This window comes from Saccostrea cucullata, unplaced genomic scaffold, assembly GCF_032062105.1.
Source record: "Saccostrea cucullata isolate Sc308-1 unplaced genomic scaffold, CSIRO_AGI_Scuc_v1 ctg2011, whole genome shotgun sequence".
Classification (NCBI taxonomy): Eukaryota; Metazoa; Mollusca; class Bivalvia; order Ostreida; family Ostreidae; genus Saccostrea; species Saccostrea cuccullata.
This window is the reverse complement of record NW_026937072.1, coordinates 61,981-76,094: the sequence shown is the minus strand read 5'-3', so window position 1 is coordinate 76,094 and position 14,114 is coordinate 61,981. Positions and strand designations below refer to the sequence as shown.

Here is a 14,114-nt window from a genome sequence, read left to right as displayed (position 1 = left end):
ACCAATGCCACTATATGCCAGACGTAATACAAAGCAGTAGAGCTCGGCACCACCTTCCTATAGGTCAGTATACGGAGATGACACAGGCCATTCAGAATAGAGAAGATCACCGAGGCTGGCTCCTGTATCCCAAACACTCGTATAAATGGCCACTAGATCAGAGAAAAAGAATACTGTACAAGAAAATATAGGCATACAGCATATAGAAAGCCAATTTGCCTTGTTTTCATATGTTCCAGTCCATATCAAGAAAATTTTAAATCCAGTCATGTTCAATGGAGAAAAATATTAACTTTTCATTGAATTCATACATATATATTAATATTCTAACCTTTCCATAAAACTGTGGGACTTCTATGTTGTCCTTTCGGAATGCCTCTACAGTTTTCCACATGCAGTGATACTGACATTCATCTTCACAACTCCAAAACAACTTTTCTTCAAACCAGGGCTGATTTTCCTTGAAGCGAGCAATGGATGCTGATCCAGTACAGTTTTCTGTCTGACAATTCTGCAGACATTTATTATAAATATAGGATCTATCACCATAGGAGGCACAAACTGTGTCTATATTTCCCAGAATGCACCACAGTATCCATGGCAACATTCCTGTTGCAGTCTGGGATATATCCTTTTGAAAGACTGCCATGATCAGAGGTGTTTAATGACATTCTTCATCCAATATCAAACATGCCTTTGTAAAGCCATGATTAACATGATTAATGTTCATTATATGACATGCCTTTTAATATTTCTTTCAACTGCAAATGACAAAAGCAAGGAACTTCTAAAATTTCCTTCAACTGCAAAATAAAAAAAAAAAATATTTGCAAATACAGCCAGCTCTTATAACAATGATTATTCTTTACATTTTGCAAATTGCATCTTTATATCTGCAAACTATCTTCTCACAACAACACCAAAAGTTCACCAATGCCAAAAAAAAAAAAACCCAGACACCTTGATTTATAATACATGTAGATATTGCAGATTATAAATTTTAACAAATTTAACATTCTTTGTTAAAATATATTTGCATTATGATTTTCAAACTTTATCATGTTTAAAGAGATTGTATTGCTATATGTTTATTGCAATGAACGTATTCTGTGCCTTGATCCATGTGAACAACTAGTTTTTTATTCATATTTAATAAAACAGATGAATAAACAAACAATAAATTGTTTAAAGTTGAACTACATATAATTCCCTTCCCCGTTATTAGAAATCTTGTGTAATTAACATGTTATTTATTATTTTAGCGAGGGTGCACGACATCGCTAAAATTGAATATAAAAACGAAAACATTTTTATTACCTATTATTTGTAATAGCTTCTTGAGTTAGCATTTCAAAATCGCTAAAATTACTTCTCACTAAAAATAAAATAAGTACCGGATTTTAGGAAGAAATTGCTAAATTTGCGTCGCGCTAAAATTTCCACTTATACAGCATTCTATATTAATGTCATGCTTTGAAGAGGCAGATGCAAATTGAAACTGCATTAATAGATAGATACATGCAGGTATCTCAGTGCTATTGCCAAAATAGTCAAATGCGGCATCGATCAACATATTAAAATAAATGTATGTATAAACCTTTTACCAATTTGTACATGAATACAAAGTTATTTATAGCAATGTATGATATTGTATGTACAGATTTGTAAATGCTTTGTGGTATCAAACAGGTGTATATCATAGGCACTCCCCATCTTAATTGTTAAAAAAAAATATATCTACTATACTATAAACATAACGTTATGTTTATAGTATAGTAGATATATTTTTTTTAACAATTAAGATGGGGAGTGCCTATGGACAGTATGGTGTATATGTCACTTTTCAGATACCTGAACAGTGGACTGCCTGCATGCATGGGCTCAAATCTTACTTACATGAATAAACTGCGATAAAAGCCACTGGTCACTCCATGAAACATATGTACAAAAATATAGATGTATATGTATGAGGTACCTGTAACACGTAAATTCTAGGACAGATAGTAGTTGATAAATGCCAGAGGAAATTCTGGTAGTGTGCCAAACAACACATGCACGCTGTCAGCACTTGACACGAATTACTGACATTATACATGCACAAAAAAAGCACTTTAAACATTTTTCTAGTACAATTTATTTTCATTTCTGTTAAAACTTATACCTGATTATAAATTTAAAGGAAACATTCACACGTTGTCGCCAACAGCCGATTCGGATTCGTGCAAAAATAACAATAGAGTTATTACTCTTTGGACACTCTTCTGTTTAAAGAGATAAAAATATGCTTTGAAAGAAAAGCAGGTTCCTTTTGGGATATTTTGAAGGACATAGATCATTTGTATTTTCTAACAGATGCACGTTTACAATCTAGTCTCCCTGTCATAAATTTTCTTCCTGTAAAAATTGAAATAATGAATGTAATAGGATAAAGGCTAAAACGATTTTTTTGTCTTTTTTTTAATTCAGAAAAATATATATACGGAAAAATGCGTGACCCTGTTTTCATGGTTTTAGATCTAGGTCTTGTAGGTTAATAGCAAGATCACATGTACTTTTTGAACACAATATTCCGCTTATCTAAGCTACATATATTAGTCTGTTTAGCATTATTACACTTGATTCTTTTAATTTTGAGTCTTAAGTCACTATGTATAATAAGTAACTTTTTTATGGTGTTAAAGAAAAACATTTTCATGACATGACACGGAAAAATTTAATTCGCTGAAAAAAGATTATGAGGCTATCAATAGCGGAATAATAAAACATTACTTCCTATCAATTTATTTTATCATTTAAAATTCAATATTAATGAAACAGACCACAAAATAACCCCCTGTACGGTACCCCAAGAAAATTTAACGTCTCCCACGGCAAGGAACGGTAAAGAACTTAAAATATACACATTTTTGTGACTCATTACAGATCTTCACCATGTGTATTGCGCGCCAAAAGATTCCCGATTAATCATTACACAAGGGATGACTTTTATAATATCTAAATTCAGCCAAAAATACCGCACTGAACAAAGGAATATGTTGCGATGTGTATCAGTGTGTATTTCTAGTGTATTGATCAGCTGTTGATTGCAAGTCTGGGAAAAGATCGGTATGTATTTTTATAATATATTGATCGAGCAATTTTAAAAGTACACATCTACACAATGAGCAATCCCATTGTAAACAAAGTTATAACCGCCCTCCCTATTACCTGTACCTCACGGTTTAAATTGTTTTGATCAGATTGACTAATTAATTGGGGTCATGAGGATTTCGGATCTGTAGGTGGAGATGTGTTAAAAATTACCATATTAGTCAGTGTTATGATAATTGATTAACGAATTATATATGTCCCATTATTTAAAAGAATAAAAGTGATAAAAAAACAACTCTTGAGATTTTGATTCAATTTATATTTAGCATTAATTAGCCTAACACTCACTGAGTGAACCCCCACCACCACCACCACCGCCCCGGACTTCTGAAACGTTAGTAGGATTATATCTATCTGTAGCCTATAGTCTATGGAAGATTGTACTCTGTTGTAGATTTATACCCACTTGACTAAGTTTGATGTAAATGAGATCGGCATACAGACCTCGAATTAAGCAGTAACTGTGTCTTCTTTCCTTTTTCTTATGACCCCAAAGCTTAATATACATCTTCAGGGACGGGGGTGTTAGTCCCTTCAAATCTATGAATCATACTCATAGTCTTAGATGGAATATACCTAGCATAAGCTTCGTTGTTCATGTTATGAGCAAAAGTACATGTATCTAAATCATGTACATGTAATATATGGAGACAGACAACGAACGGCATTCAAGCTCAAAAGCCCGTATAATAATTAAACTAGAGGTACTGTGAGCGATGAGCTCACTATATGATACCCCCCCCCCCCCTGCCTCCCATATAGTTAAAATGGCAAAGTCCATGTTTTGCTGTGGCCGGGAAACCCAAAATATGTGTCGGATCAAAAAGTAAAATAGGAAATGCACAATGGCAATATCTTATACAGATTCTGTGAAAGTTTCATCAAATTTCATTCAGTGGTATGAGAGGAGTTGCGGAATTACGTTACAAAGAAGACAGTTTGCTACCCTCAAAATAAACGTTTACTTTGACCAAAATGTAAAAACTTGAAAGTCTTTATATAAAAGGTATACATCTATACACATCCCGCTTTTTAAGCGGGGGGGGGGAGTAAAACAAAACAAAATAAGATGTCATTTTCTCAAAATCCATATTATTAATTTTTCGTACATTAACTATGTGTAAATATCAATATTTTTGGGTAAATTTTCAATTACACTGCGGTTTTTAATTGGATAGTTATATATAACTCAAATACAAAGAAATGTAAATATAATGTATTTAATTTTTTTGATAACACCTCTAACGAAGCAAAATTACATTGTATTTGTTCCATACGTGTGCAGAATATAATACCCCCTTTCAAGAGCTATCATATGTGTTTTCTGATCATTCGAATATTGTTCTATCAAAATCAAAACATTTCCTTTGTTTTCTGAGTTGAAAATCTTCAGCCGTTTTTTGAAACTGTTTGGGGCACTTTAACTGACTTTGGATGATATGGTTAATTATATGTGTTTAAATTATTTTGATAATGAATTCAGATTGACTACATCAGTAAAACGTATATTATCATGATGATAATTGATTAGCGATCGAAATGTTTCATTTAAACATGTTAAATATTAGGTAAAAAAAAATTAAGAGAATCACTTTCAGTCATTTATTTTAGCATAAATTTTAATATATATATATCCCAGTACCACCCCTCCCCCGCCCCTCTCTCTACATTTTCCCTTAAAAAGAATTATTGTGTTATAAATGTTTATGATCATTTCACTTCATTTCAAGTTATTAATGTACACTAAAATTAACAATACATTATCATGTACACAGTTGATCGATAGTTAAAGTTCTTCTGATCCCTCACGCTTTATCCTTGGTTATACATTTTTTTTTTTGCTATATGTATATATTTATCATAAACAATTTAAAATTTGCATAATTTATGAAATTTTACCTAGCACTCAACAGAAAACTATGTGTTAATTTTAAATTTATAATACACTATATTGGTTAAACGCAACCTTACATGACTGTTTATTTTCGATTTGATTAATAGATGTACACAAAAATTAAGTGTTCGTTTGGGTTAAACAGGAAAGAAAAAAGATCACAGCTTTATGTTTACAGTATATATATCAAAATTTGCACTAATGAAAATTTACACTAGACAATATGGTTAATTTTAATTTATGAATATATCATCAGTCAACCTTGCCACGCACTGAGGTGATCCAATGCAAAGCCGTCATGTAACATAACTGAATTTGAAATCATGTCATTTGTCAGTGATGATCAAAGTAGAATTAAGATAAAAAGCATACTTTCATATTATTATTTTTTCTTGTTTTATTTTATGTAGCACGCATTGTATATATGAACATGTTCTTTTTATTTTGTTATATTTTAGGGCTGTATAATGGAAGACGATAAGATCGAGCGTCTTCGGGAGCGGATCCTGCAGTGCCCGATATGCATGGATGAATACAAAGACCCGCGAATACTACCCTGTCATCACACGGTGTGTTTGAATTGTCTTCTTGATTACGTCAGACATTCCTCGTCATCCGGGCGTTTATTTCGATGTCCTCAGTGTAGGTCTGATATCTGTGTGCCACGAGGCGGCGTCAAAGATTTCCCGCCAAATTTTTACGTCAACTGCATTCAGGACGAACTTGGGTCGCGTCCTTATTTCGGAATCTGCGATATTTGTGAACGAGATTGGCTTATTTCGCAGTACAGGTGTGTAGATTGTGACCTTGATATATGCCGATTTTGTATTCACGAGCATAGACTTTTTAAACATGATGCCGGAAGGGATGTGACAATCATGCGCATAGAGACGGGAAATATTACGTCATATATGGCATCAGAAAAAGGTTGTGAGAACCATTCAGGGGAAGCATTGCAGATGTTCTGTAGCACGTGCGAAGTAGCCGTATGCGTCACTTGTGTTTGTGAAACACACAAAAAACATGAAACAATGCCTTTAATAAAGAAACTGATGGCATCGCAAAAAGCACTCCAATTTGACCTCGACGATTTGAAAACCGAGGTCAAACTAACACAGGATTCTTTGACAGAGGTACGCAATCTTCGAACAAAAATACAAGAGAAGTCCGATAGCACGATGACGTCAATTCGTTTACGAGCCCGGGAACTTGCAATCGAAATGGACAAAATGGCTGAACTGAAAATAGAAAAAGTCCGAGAAACCTCGAGTAAAGTCCTCCAAGATATTGACAGCTACATCAAAGAACTCGATCTTCTTCACAATCAGGCAAGGAGGGGGTGTGGCTTCTTAGAGGACTTACAAGAGGACGACGTCAGCTTGGAATTATTCACGTGCTTCACCAAATATAAGAAAGGGCTAGAGGTTGTCCGAAAATCAGCACTAAATAAAACAATCCAAACACAGATTCCCAATTTTGAACCCGGAAAAATATGGCAGTATTTTGGATACCACTTTATACGGTTTGGAGACCTGAAATTTGTCAAGGAAAAGACAATTTTCTTGGAACAGGAAAGAGAACCACGGTTTACCGGAACTTCCAAATGCCGGAAGTTGTACTCTGTCATTCGACTAGGACTTTATTTGTTATTCTTCCTTCTTATAATTTCCGGATTTTGTATTCTGACTAATAATTTGTGGACTTCCGATCACGTGTATCTCGAGGGAATTGTGGGTTGGCTTTTCTTCCTACACCTTACAATCACCGGTGCTTTTGCTTTCTACAAGTCAAGATAAACAAAGTGATAATAAAAGAATTGCGTTTTTTTGTTGTTTCAAATTGCTTAATCAAGTGTCTTACCATGCATGGTCTTCTGGAAGCTTTTATTATATACATCATGACCAGTTTAGGATCTAATATATTCACTGTGCAATGTAAACACAATAACTTTTTTTTTTAATATGAGTGATATTGGAAGTTTCGTTTTTACAATCCAATGTCCATATCTAGATAGCGCAAATTTTATAATTAATATATCAATTGACTGATATTATACGAGGAACAGAAATAAAACAAAAATTGATTTCGAAATGTATGTTTTATTTCATATCCAGTGTTGGAAATGAATTTTATATGAATTTGTTATCGACATGTGAAAGGAGATGGGCTAATAAGAGTGCAAACTGCCTTAGCATCAAATATAAATAGAAGGCAAATTCAAATTTTGTGAATTAACCATTTAAAGTAAACTTTTTTTATAATGATGTTAATTGAAAGGTAGGGAATCATGACAGAACTTTTCTCTGCGGAAATTCTTTCGACAAAACAATTCAAAATTATTTTTTTTAAATGTGAAATTATGGTCCAGGAAGAACTAGAGCTTTAATTTAAAATATATATAAGTCGTTTATATATTTCACGGCCCCAACCTCAGTCTCAAATTATGGCTAAAATTACTAAGGTAAGCATTGTGGCACACGACACTTGTTTTATTAGAGACTCATTTAGTAAATCATATAATACAACTTTCGATGAATTGGTATTAAAAGAAGTCAGGTAAGTAGGATTTTCGATATTTTTTTTTTGCTTGCCAACTTTTTTAAAAGTCAGGTAAGTTATAGAGAATTTTATTCCCCCCCCCCCCCCCCCCCACACACACCCACACTTTCAAAAACGATGCTACCTGTACGTCACTGTTTTTTCCATGCTGTGGTTGCAGTTTTGAGAAAGAAGTTATTTTGAGGGAAAATATTGCAACACCTGTTAAAAGTAGGCATATAGACTTTGTCATGTTGTTATTATTAACCATTCATTGATTTATGTATGGATTATATACAAGTTTGTTGGATTTGCTCGTTTGTCCTGTTCTATATCCAGCGTACTAAATATATGTATGTTTTAAGATAAAATTGACGTACACACAGATCTGATACCGGTATTTCTGACAGGAGTAAGGAGATCCTGCTATTAAAGGTTTGCTTTAGAGAGAGAGAGAGAGAGAGAGATATTTTCGTTGCAGGTAAATGTTTCGCCTCTCGCTTGATCTGTTCCGCTCCAATCAAGTCGACGTTACACGGCTCTAAAATTCGGACCAAGTTACGTTTTCGATATATGTATAGCATACATTTTCAAGGTACCATCAATGTCATGAAATCATATAAATATGTTATATATAAGTAAATGCTAATTTCATACCCTGCCTCTAAAAATTCAAAATTAATACTCGAGTTAAAGGTACTTAGACACAGATTTGAAGTCAATATTTTCTCTATAATATTACGACTTACATATTTTAATAGCATTTCACACAAAAAATTAATTTAAAATTTTATTTCATTTAAAAGTTATTAAAACTTCAAATTTTTTGGTGGGATTGATTGACACATCCTTGCACTCTCACAAATTTTAACCTTATTTTTAATCCTTAGGAAAAGTTGCAATCTTGTTGTGTATTAATGAGAAATATTAAAACTTTTATCCAGAAAAATAATTTTATTCAGAGTAGAAATGTTAGAAAAATATACGTCATTCTTTTGAATTTCAAACTCGTGTTATGTACACAGTTTTTGTAAACAGGGCACTAATTTGTTATTGTTGATGTTTAAAGCAAAAGTCCAAACCACAACTGCATATCTGTCCATATATATATATATATATATTGTGTGTTTGTTTTGCTTTCGAACATATCTACTGTGAATTGGATTACATGTATAAAATTAATATTTTTCATTTATACACAACGAGATTGCCACTGTTCCTAAGGATTAAGAATAGAATTAATTTGTGAAAGAGCAAGGATGTGTCAATCAAACCCGCCCAAAAAATTGTTATTTTAATATCTTTTACATGAAATAAGATTTTTAATTAATTTTTGTGTGAAATGCTATTAAAATATAGAATCATATATTATAGAGAGAATAATAACTTCAAATCAGTGTCTAAGTACCTTTAAATCAACTGCCATATAAATATGTTATATAAATGCTAATCTCACAGTAAATGTTCAGGTGAAGTGGACGCTATCGCTGATATTTATAAGAATGTTATAAATAATGTCAAGCAATGCACAATTAAGTTAAATAGCGTCTATGCTTACCTATTAAGGTAATTCCACCCTCCTATGATGTCATAGGTTTTTGCAAAAACTGTAATTAGTTTAAATTCATACCTAATAGAACATTATATTTTGAAAGAATGCTTTACAATAGATGTAATGATAAATATTGTTTAGTAAAAGAATTTAAAAAATGCACATTTCTTTATTTAATTATTCAATCTTTTAAAAATGTTGACAAGGGCAATAACTCCGTCTAAGTTCTCTTCATTCAGGCATTTGCTTTATTGTACTTTTAAATGTAAAATAGTTTCTCTGATATTCACAATTAAAAAGTATCTCATAAGTAGGAACATTTAGCATCAAAATTATTCATTTTAACCAGTTTTTACATATTTTTCATAATACTGGTTACAAAAAATGTGCGACTTTTTATGTTCACATACACTTCTGTTTATTTTTTGTTTCACATCTTAAATAATATGGTGACTTACACTTTTTTTGCAATAATTGGAAAATTTAAAGTATATTAAATAAAAATCAAAAGTCCAAAACAATATATCTGCAAAATATCTAAGCCATACTCCGTACAATTCTCGAAAGTTAAGATAAGATGTGACAGACAGAGAGATGCATGGATAGACAGACAGCTAGAGAGACACATATCCGGACAGAGTGATCCCCAGATGTCGCTTTGTATATGCTCTACAGGCGACCCAAAAATGTCTGCTAATAATGGGGAGGAACTAGTACCCATGGGAATCCCAACAAATTGTTGAAAGACATGAGCCCCAAACATCCAACAGATATTGCAATCTGAAACCAAGGCATCTGTTTCATATCATCTTTGGGGCACTTAATTGTGTAAAAAAAAAATCAAGGCAAATAATTTTGCAATCAATGAGACGTACAATAGGTCCATTTTTTTAATTGAACATGCAGCTGTATATGATGCCAAAACGCTTAGACATTATCGTGGGAAAGAGTAGTATAAAGTCTTGAAAGGTTTTGATGTAACTCATTTTGATAAATTATACTGTGATTTTCAAATTTCAATAAAGTTCCATTTAGATTTTAAGAATTTACATCACTACGTTCTGACTAAATATTGTTAATATGCAATACACCTCAAATTTCCACAGACAAAAAGGCATAGTCTCGATATAATTTTATGTAGATCACATTTCTTTTCTCACTTAGATCGTTATCAGTTACCTCAATAAGGTCAACCTAAAACGGCCAATAAATATCTCAGAGCTGGCGATTATCTTCTCTTTTAGGACTTTCTCTGACAGACGTATTATGGACCGCTTTGTTGTGGTTTGTCTCCTAGTGTTTTGTCCAGTAATTAAAGGTAAGAAAACAAATCAGACACAGATACGTACTTCTTCCACTTCGCCATACACCACGAAATTGATTTACCCCCATGCCTGCATTTCATTAAATTTATTACAAAATTCAATCAGCTATGATAAACACTGATATATACACACCTATAGAACATTCAAATTAGAAACACGGCTAATTTTATTTTAATACTAGATACTAGCTATAGAGACATCATTTGCGTATTACAAGAGAATTCCCTTTTTGCGCATAGACCTTGATCTTATGCATGTCATCAATATTTTTTTCTTTATTGCTTAATTAAAACTCATATCTTCTGATATACCAAGTGGAATACATTTTCTAGGTTAAATAGATTAGACATGCTCTGTAAATGATAAATTAATGGGAGTACTATTATACTTACTTGTGTTCTACCAGGTCGCAGAGGAATATACACCTGATAATAACTTAAATAGTGTTGACTTGGGGAATTTTTGTAAAGAATCTTTCATAAACAATTGAATATTGTAATATACAGTGTAGTTACTCTGTACTTCTTCTTTAATTGGAAAATATTTACATCCACTGAATATTTTCTCCTGTATTTCTTAAGAAAACCCATTGCGTTGATCACTGCATGAACTACATTAGGCCCGTACAGATTTCTTGATCAGTGGCTGTTCTATCAATGAAACGTATAAAGACGTTCGCATCATTAATACAATAGTAAATCTTTTTGACCCTATTTTAAAAGATTATTTAATCAGATATAAATATAAATAATAAAGTGTCTTTCTTTGTTATTACTGGAATTAACGGTCGCAGCTATTGCAGAAAAAAATTACATAACCCGCTTACGCGGGTTATGTATTTTTTCTTGCGACCGTTAATTGGAACACACAGCCCCTCCCCCTTCAGATTGAAATTTTATGCATTTTATCTCTGAAATAATTGAAATTCTTTTGAAATAGCTGCTCAGTTTGAGAGCGGTCACCACGTTGGAACAGTTACCAGTCACTCTATCACGGAAGCTTCCGGTATATGCGCGAGCAGAACACATCATGACGTACTCTATACACATAACGACTCGGGTGGCACACACCGGATTTTTGCCATAAGGTAGAGTTTTTAAAGTACAGTAAGCCAGTAGGAACCGGTGGAAAGGGGGCGACCCGCTTAATATTTACCATATAAAACTATTGTAATACCTTTTTATTATTTACATTTTTATTTGTCAAAAATATTACGTGTTAAATGTGATTATTTCATATTTTGGTGTAGTCGCTTTTTACAAATCAATCAATCAGTCCACTATGAAATCAATTGATCAGTCAAGAAATAAAGGATTGAATTATTCAGCTGTTGTTCAGAGAAAATACACATTATCCTTATTACCTATAATTATAAATGAAACTGATTATGATTTATTTGCATGTATTAAACATTTTCACAAATCAATCAATCATGTGACAATCAATCAATAGATTAGTCAATAAACAGATATATGACCGAATGAGTCAATAAATTGCTTGATTAGTGTATAAATCCATTAACCAATAAACCAACCAATTGAATAAATCAGTGGTTCAATGAACGACTAATAATTCATCAGTCAATCGATTAATCATTAATTGAATTAATCTACCAATCAGTCAATCATTCTATCTATATATAGCGCTACATCAGGACATCGACTGGCTACTATTTATATCAATGGAGCTCATAGCCAGGACTGGGAGGACATTGCTTGTGGTCCGTGTCCCGGGGGGTCGGGGCACTGTATCTACATCTCCGACACCGGAGGAAACGCGGGCTATGACGCCAATACTATTTATAGAATCCGAGAACCCTCCAGCATACATGACCAGAGTGTGAATCTAGACGGTACTCTGGAATTCAGGTCAGTGAATGTCAAATCACTTTATGTAGTGAATACAAGTGAATAACAAGGAAATACCCAATATATGATGACATTGTGTGCTAGCTGTACATGTACTGAGTATAACCCATAACTTTTCTGTCAGCATTTTATGGGCAAATAATCAGCATTACGCTCCTTTTTAATCACATTTTCTTCGGCAGAAAAACAAACCGCAGGCTACCATCATACCCCCTTTCTCTTAACCTTGGTATGAATTAATGTAGGGAGACCCTTAATCTGCAAGTATATAGCATGGAGTTAACGTTCATTAAAATTCCTAAAATATATATTGTATCTTAAAAGAAGTTTCCAACTTTGTCTACCTTTTAATTTAATAAGTTGGGAGGGACTCCATTTTGAAAACAAATTAACTTCCGGTAATTTGAACTCATTCAAAAAGTTTTCTGATCTTGCTGGAGAAGATGCGATTGGCTCATTTTAAAGCTGAACACGAACGCAAAGAAATATGTCCGCCATATTCGATCGGACTCTCGCTATATCTGAGGGCCCTATCGCAGCTCACTTGGTCACTGTTCAGTGTAATCAGTCGTCACCATTGTTATACTATACCGCACTCGTAGCGACAAAAAAAAAAATACTGTGTTCTTCTTCTCATACCGGAGAGTAAGATACCAGAGAGTCTTGCAACAGGTGCACAGGTCAGTGCAATATACAAACACAAACATAAAAAATAGCATTAAAATAAAGACAAAGGTAATGCAAGATAAACAAAACGAAATCGGATAGGCATTTCACGCCGATACCTATGACAATAAAGCAGTCAGGTGTAACTAATGAGAAGAGTATACCCTGGTGCTGATATTGTAGAGAGTATGAACAAAAATGGCAGATGCCTATTTACGAGTCACTTTCAGCTTTAAATGAATCTGTCCATTGTCACTATTAATAGAATAAAGAACATGGCATATAAAAATTAAGATTTGTTACAGCTGGGATCAACACGATTGTGAAACATTATTGGTGGATCCACGAGGAGAGGTGTACGTAGTGTCCAAGGTGGGTCCAGGGCACCACGGTAAATTTGTCCACCTGCCGTCCAGCGCCTGGAATCAACACCATCACGTCTGGGTTAACGACGGAGTATACCTCCCCATCACCGCCAGCAGCAATAGTCCAGTTGGAGGGGACATATCCCCCCTTGGTACCGAGGTGTGTCATTAAATTTTAATGACCTTACTAGGAGTATGATCTGAAAAAAATCTCTCTGTTATTAGTCTACACTACTCACTCTAAAACCAAGGATCGACAATTCTCATATATGCTAAAAAGCTTATCATATACACATGTAACGATTCGTATATCAATATCTTAATATCGTCAGATATCAAAAGCATTTTGACCTAAAATATTGATAAAATAAGAAATATTTATTCCAAAATATCAACTGGACATAGGAACAAAAAGTCGATTCTCAGATTTCTAAATGTCCAGTTCGTTTGACTTCAGATCCTGTTAAAAACCTATGGTCACGTGTACTACTGGCATATACCAGATGGAAACTATGAAGCCCACATTCACAACCAACCCCAGGCCCTGCCCTACCGCCCCGAGAGGCAGGGGGAGGCGGTCTGCTGGAAGGCAGATAACACGGGTTATTACACACTCTCTGAGGGCGCAAACCAGTCCCTTAATTTCTATAGGCGGATCTCAGCCATACCCTCAGGGAGCGTGGTGGGTTAAAACTCTGTATCCACGAATCTCATATTCTCTATTCAGTGAAATTATTGTATATATCCCTTAGTGCT

At 33.7% G+C, this 14,114-nt stretch overlaps 2 protein-coding genes across 3 annotated transcripts; both read left to right on the top strand.

The window, feature by feature from the left end:
- Positions 1-14: 14 nt before the first annotated feature.
- Positions 15-7,124, top strand: LOC134247183 (E3 ubiquitin-protein ligase TRIM56-like). 2 transcript variants are annotated; one of them, XM_062729524.1, is made up of 2 exons: positions 15-124; positions 5,505-7,124. In XM_062729524.1, exons 1-2 carry the CDS (start codon positions 15-17, stop codon positions 6,838-6,840), a joined length of 1,446 nt encoding a protein of 481 aa, XP_062585508.1. In that variant the 3' UTR covers positions 6,841-7,124. The 2 variants fall into 2 exon arrangements, with proteins under 2 accessions (XP_062585508.1, XP_062585507.1); XM_062729523.1 differs by lacking the exon at positions 15-124 and adding an exon at positions 2,921-3,105 and having other exon boundaries at positions 5,503-7,124.
- Positions 7,125-10,346: 3,222 nt separating this feature from the next.
- On the top strand, positions 10,347-14,114 carry LOC134247184 (uncharacterized). The gene is made up of 5 exons (XM_062729525.1): positions 10,347-10,452; positions 11,399-11,546; positions 12,103-12,327; positions 13,299-13,518; positions 13,816-14,114. Exons 1-5 carry the CDS (start codon positions 10,401-10,403, stop codon positions 14,047-14,049), a joined length of 879 nt encoding a protein of 292 aa, XP_062585509.1. The 5' UTR covers positions 10,347-10,400; the 3' UTR covers positions 14,050-14,114.

Excerpts from the sequence above, each read along its gene's own strand:
- LOC134247183 (XM_062729524.1), top strand. The coding sequence starts at position 15 with ATGCCAGACGTAATACAAAGCAGTAGAGCTCGGCACCACCTTCCTATA. Across the intron at positions 125-5,504 it reads GATCACCGAGGCTGGCTCCT|CTGTATAATGGAAGACGATA; the intron begins GTATCCCAAACA and ends TATATTTTAGGG.
- LOC134247184 (XM_062729525.1), top strand. The coding sequence starts at position 10,401 with ATGGACCGCTTTGTTGTGGTTTGTCTCCTAGTGTTTTGTCCAGTAATT. Across the intron at positions 10,453-11,398 it reads GTTTTGTCCAGTAATTAAAG|CTGCTCAGTTTGAGAGCGGT; the intron begins GTAAGAAAACAA and ends CTTTTGAAATAG. Across the intron at positions 13,519-13,815 it reads TATCCCCCCTTGGTACCGAG|ATCCTGTTAAAAACCTATGG; the intron begins GTGTGTCATTAA and ends GTTTGACTTCAG.